At 51.6% G+C, this 6,227-nt stretch overlaps 1 protein-coding gene across 1 annotated transcript; it reads right to left on the bottom strand.

Annotated features, from left to right (window-relative positions):
- Nucleotides 1-863: 863 nt before the first annotated feature.
- PLAAT4 (phospholipase A and acyltransferase 4) lies at nt 864-5,181 on the bottom strand. The gene is given in 5 exon segments (XM_081811747.1): nt 864-2,046; nt 3,335-3,603; nt 4,386-4,448; nt 4,451-4,496; nt 5,161-5,181. Coding segments are annotated over 5 exon segments (483 nt in total). The 3' UTR covers nt 864-1,962.
- Between the last annotated feature and the right edge of the window lie 1,046 nt (nt 5,182-6,227).

The following is a 6,227-nucleotide window of genomic DNA, read 5'->3' as shown; positions in this document are numbered from 1 at the left end:
CTCCCAACAACCCTGGTTCCAGGCTACACAACCCTCACACCAAGACTTGGCCCATCCTAAGTCCCATTTCTTCCAGGTCCTACCAGAGAACTGAAAGCCACCATGGACTACTTTTTACTAAGATACCAATGGATTGAAAGGAGATTGAAAGCAAATGTTGTCTGGAAAGGCAAAGGCTAAAAAGCTGAATTCACTATGGCAAATTCCAGGTACCAGGACAGGAGGATAGAAACAGATGGGGATTAAGGGGACATCCCACAAAACCTATAGAGAGATGAGGGGACTGTCTGGTGATGTTCTGGGCAGCTCTCTAGGTGACTCACCATAGGGAGGTGGGACAATGACCCTATCCCACAGCAGAGGGACTGCTGAGGGCAGCCTGGTTCTCTGAGCACTGCTGTCACCCTGGCAAGTGGCTCCTCTGAGCACCTGTCACCTCACCTTGGGCAGCATAGGGTTGTTCCCCTGGAGGATGGTTCTGTGGTACATCTAGCCAGCTGGTGGCCCTGAGAGTTCATTTGTCCTCCTATGTCTCAGTCACCCCAGATAGCCCTGAGTTTTCAGGGGAGTCTTGTGACGAGTTGGTTCCAGCCTGGTCTCTCTTGCACTGGGGGATTAAGGGACCCACCAGCTTTCACATGCTTGGGAAGGTACAGCCCAGGGAGGGTGACATCCTTAAGCCTCAAGCCTGACAGGGAGTGGCTGTAGCGGCCACCATGAAGGATGGCCAAATGGAGCAGCCATTCAGTAGGGTCACTGGTGGCAGAGGCTGGCTGAGCAAGCCTGAGATCATGGGGACTTGGCACTTCTGAGACCACATGAAAGGCTTGCTGTGAAAGAACAGAGGGATATTCAGAGGTGGCTAATTTTTTCAAAAGACTTTATCTTTTAGAGCCATTTTAGCTTCCCAGCACAATTGGGAGGAAGGTACAGAGAGTTCCCGGACACCCCTTGCTCGCCCCATGCACAGCCTCCCCCACTATCAACATCCCTCAGCAGAGGATCCATTGTTGTTACAATTGATGACCCCACACGGACACATCATAATGCCCCAAAGTCCACAGTTCACTTTTGGGTCCACTTTCAGTGTTGGATATTCTGTGGGTCTGGACAAATGTGTAATGACACGTACCCATCATTAGAGCCTCATGCACAGTATTTCACTGCCCTAAAAGTCAAGGTGGCTAATGTTCAGCATTCAACCTAGGGGCAGCTTGAACCCTGGCAATTTAGGCAGGGAAAGTGCATATACTTCCATCTGGTAGTCACAGACGATGAGCACCAGACTTGGAGTTGACAAAGAAAGCTAAAAGAGGGCTGAGCGAAGGAGGTGCTTGGGAAGACGTTGGGAACTGCGTACGCAGAGTCACAGGGTTCAAGCACCAGGTGGTGTGGCTACAGTGGGACAGAATTCAGTGGTTGGGTCTGGATTTTTTTTGGCACCCCAACAGTAAAATGAATGATGTGTCATGACAACAATGGTGAGTCTTGGTGGAAGGATGTAGACAATCCATGGAATACTAGCTATGCACCAGACATCATGGGGGGTGACTTCTCCACATGACCTTACTTAATCCTGACAACATCAGTGGGAAGTGGATCATTACCCCCATCCCAGAGAAGGTGGGACCCAAGCTCTGAGAGTCAAGAGCTTTTCCCAAGGTCACTCAGCTAGAAATTGCTGGGAGAACCCAACAGGTGCCAAATTAATGTTCCTTTCTTCCTTTCTGGTTCAGAGGTCTAGAAAACTACGGTGGAAGTCCTTCCTGAAGATACACTTACTGATTCTTTGGTCTTGGTACAATTAGCCCATCCTTCAGCCAGTGAGAAAGGGAAAGGGAGAGACAGAACCTAGGTGGCCCGAGGGCGAGGGTCTCGCAGACAGCGGAGCCCTGGGGTGTCTGCACTGGTCTCTGCAGCTGCAGGATTTGGGGTTCCTTCAGGCTGTCACTGGTTTGGGGATTAGCTCTTCAAAAGAAAGTATCCAACAATGCCTAGAAGGCTCATTGCCAGGGTCGCCCCTCCTCCAGTCAGGGCATATGCCACCTGAAAGTGAATAGCCCATGGTCAGCATCCACAGCAAGTGCAGACAGGTTCTCCCTCCCTCCCAAGGGCTTGGGGGCTACACTCATTCTCCCTCCGAGCTGCCAGCCCAGAGTCCTCTCCTAGGAAGATGCTGGCTGGGTTACAGGGGACCTACTTCCTAGGAGACCTGTAAGTTGAGGAGGCCTCTTAGTGGTGGTCTTGTCTGGGCTTCTCCTGACAACTAGTGGGATGGGCGGATGGGATCCTTTTTTGTGAGCTGACGGGGTGATCACATTTGTTCCTGACTCAGGGTGGGAAGGGGGGAGGGGTTGTGCTTTGTTTCTGGGTGGGGCAGAGCTCTGGGGCTGAGCCTGGGAACTGCTCTGCAGTGTGGGCTACACTACAGACCTGTGGAGGGAGGGCTGTGGCAGAAGCTGAGGAGAAACTTCAGGAAACCATGGCCACAGGAAGCATATTGGGTTCACTATGCACTGTGCACTGCAGCCTGGAAATTTCTATCTCCAGCCCCACCTCAACCCTGAACTCCAGACTCCTAGGTCCAACTGCTACTCAACATCGCCACCAGGAGCTCTAATGGTCACCCATCACCAACCACATCCATAATCTTCATTTCCCTCCTCAAACCTGCTGCTTCCATCCTCATCCTCATCCTCATCTCATCCAGGGGCCTCCGTCCACCCAATCTCCTGGGCCTGGAGCCCTGCAGGTGCTTCAGTACGGCGGTAGGGAGCAGAGACTCTAGAGAAGGACAGCTGGGGTTGGAATCTTGCCTCTGCCACTTATTAGCTGTGTGTTTGGGGGACAACAAATGTGGGAGCCAGAAGGGGTGGGTGGGGAAACTGTGCCCCAGATCCTCCATAAATGAATCCTTGAGCTCATACATAGGCCCATGGACCTTGAGCATCCCTTGCCTGAGTGCTCTCTGGGACCTTAGATCTGTCATGGTGCTGGCTTGGCCCACACTCTTTCTGACATCCTTTGGGGGCATCAAGAGCTGCCTTTATGGTGGATCCTACAGGTGATGGATCCTAGAAGGTCAGACTGGCAGGCCTCCAGAGGTCCTCCATCCAACTCCTCCTCCTGCACATGGGGAAACTGAGGCCCAGGGAGGGAGTGACTTGTCCACAGACCCCCAGTGGATCAGAAGCTGATTGAAGATTTGAGCTCAGACATCCTGACTCCCAGCCAGTGGGTCATGGTGATTCTCCCCTCTGGCTGCACAGCTTGGTCACTGCCACCCCAAGGGGACCTCCAGGAGAAAGAAGGATTGTCTCAAAGAGGGCCTTACCTGCCTGCTGTTGGGCTCGCCATATCTCAGGTTGGTGACAAAGTCCTCAGAGCTCCTGCCCAGAACACTGTACTTCATCTCCTGACCAATCTTCTCCTTCGCAGAGTAGGTGATCAGCTTCAAAGGCCGTGGTCTGCACTTGTAGTCCAAGAGGTTGTAGACCCTATGGTGGCAGCTCCCCATCACTTCCTGAAGGAGCTCCTGTCTCACCACCACTCTGTTGCTCAGAATGGAAAAGATGATGCCAGAGCCAGCCCCCAGGTACTCACCTGGAATCAGAGACACCACCATGGTCATCGGGAGCTGCAGGGGAAGGCGAGACAGGGAGGGAGAAGGGGAAGGACATAAGGAGAACCAAGGGAGTACACTACTGAGGTCTTGCTGTTTGTCTTTTCACAAATGTGATTGGAGGAGTCACAGATTTTGTTCTTTTTACTGAACGAGCTGTGAATATTTTTTTAAGTCAGTTAATGTCATGATTGCTTATGCCAATGTCATTGTATTCCATCCCATGGATGTAGATCATCTATTTGATCAAGCCCTATCATTGAACACTTAGGTTGTTCAAAACTTTTGCTATCATAAACAATGATAGTCGTTTACTATTTGTGCAATTTTTGTGCACTCGTACATTTCAGAAAGAGATCAAATTTATTTTGGTATCCACTGCGTTTCACAAACTGTCTACTTTCCATATATTACTTCATCACCTTTTAACTTTTGAGGTAAATATTATCTCTATTTTATAATCAAAATATTGCTGTTGGGGAAGGTCATCCAGAGGATGTGACTGCTGGTGATCCATGAGCTGGACCCCAGAAATCAGAGGCTCCTCATCCCCTCCTTGTCCTTGGAATGTGCATTCTACTTGCCTTCCCTGCCTCCAGACCTATGGGACTCCACTCGATTACCCAGTGGGATATGGATGTATGGTCTGCTCAAGCAAGCTCAGGGAGTAACCAACTCAGTTTTCCCTTGCTCAGCATTTTCTTCTAATTGTTCTCATGATGGTAACAAATATTTTGAAAATAATATTTCCAACAGTGCTTACTTGGAGAAGTCAGATGGATCACATAACCGTCTCCCACATAGATGGCCCAGTGCTCATAGCCAATCGGAAAATCTGGATCAGGTCTCCAGGTTTGGCTTCTTCACTAAACTGCTACACAAAAACCCAAAATGGTGTAGGCGGGCTTCTAGGCAACAGTAGAGTGCCCAGTTGGGGCCCTGCAGCTTGGCCTGGGGACCCCACTGGGTGATGTTCATCACCTGGTGAGAGCCTGCAGTGGGAGGGAACTCCTGGCCCCTGTGGGGTCCTCATCCTGCTGTCATTTTGAGGTTCTGCACAACTAGGGGCTGGATGTCTGGAGAAAAGGTCCTTGTGGAATGGGAGAGTGGAGATTTGTTCAGTGTGTGCATATTATTATGTATGTATGTGCACACGCTCCAGTTGTATGGGATATGTGTGAGGGAGCACATGTGTGTATTTGTACATGTGGTACATGTGTGTCTCTGTGTTGTGTTCCATGTACATGTACATCTCTGTGTGTTGTATATGTTGGTTTTGCATGTGTGTGTTGGGTGTACTCATGTGCACATCTGTGTATGTGTATATGTTGGGTTTGTGTGTGTGTGTTGTGCGTACTCATGTGCACACTGAGGCTGTGAGCAAGCATGTGCAGGTGCATTGTACACCTGCTCCCGAGCCTGCAGACATGACCACCTGCATGGAAACCCCTTCGCTGAGCCTGGGAGCCCCAGACCCTCCCCAGCAGTCAGGGAGGAGAGTCACCAGCTTCTCTACCCTTCGCCAGTCCTTATCACACCTCTTGGCCCTCATTGTCCATGGTTGCACCAGGTACCTGATCCTCCTCAGATGCTGGCCCCTCCAGCCCCAGGACACCCGCCCTTGGAGATGCCAACCTGAGAGACATTGGCTGACGGCATCACCCGGGGACCTGAAGTTCTGGAGAGCAGGGCAGCTTCTGCCCTGAGGGGGCTTGCTCCCAGAATGCACATGGCAGGCCTCAGTGGGCACTTTTCCAGAAGCCCCAGGGGAAGGAAGCATCACCCTATTGTTCAGGTGGGCAACCGAAGATCAGAGAGAGAGGGGCTTGGCCAAGAACACTCAGCTGGGCAGCGCTGAGCTGCCTCTTCTCCCCCTGATTTGGTCCTGCCTCTCTCCCCCTCCACACCTCTTTCCTGCTCCTCAGTGCCCGCCACCCCCACACCAGGGGGCCACAACCTCTGATTTGAGACTGTTTCAGTTTCTCTCCCTTTCTGTGCCTGCTCTCAGCAAACCACAAACCTCTATAACTCATTGCAGGCCACCTAATCAAAGACCAGGGGCCAGCTTTCCTTAGCCCTCTTTGTCATGCCAATATCCAAAAACCAACACTGATCCTGGGAGTTTCTCCTGAATTCATCACCTTCTCATCCTCTGAATTCATCAGGCAGTCTTCGGGGCTGACTCTGAGACTTCACAGCTTTTTTTTTTTTTTAATTTTATTTATTCTAGTAATCTCCAACCCAACATGGGGCTTGACTCACCACCCTGAGATCAAGAGTTGCATGCTCTTCCAAGTTAGCCAGCCAGGTCCCCAACCCTCTTGACTGCACCCCCCCCACTCCCACCAGGCCATCTGTGCATGCTACCCCACACCCAGTCTCCCCAAGACCCACTGTGGCCTTCCCAAAGGGCACATCTGGCCATGAACTTCCCCTGGCCTCAGGGCATAGGGCATGCACCTTGGGCAGCTCAAAGGCTCTCCAACCAGCCCTTCCTCAGCCCACCTCACCCTCCCTGCCCTCTGGCCCCAGGCTGACTGGCTTGCCCTTCTCCTCACCATAGAGCTGGCCCCTGCTTCTGATCCTCTGCACATCTGGCTGTCTC

This window comes from Leptonychotes weddellii, unplaced genomic scaffold (assembly GCF_054177405.1).
Source record: "Leptonychotes weddellii isolate Sample4059 unplaced genomic scaffold, ASM5417740v2 HiC_scaffold_9934, whole genome shotgun sequence".
NCBI lineage: Eukaryota > Metazoa > Chordata > Mammalia > Carnivora > Phocidae > Leptonychotes > Leptonychotes weddellii.
The sequence above is the reverse complement of the archived record's forward strand: the minus strand, read 5'-3'. Positions and strand labels throughout refer to the sequence as shown.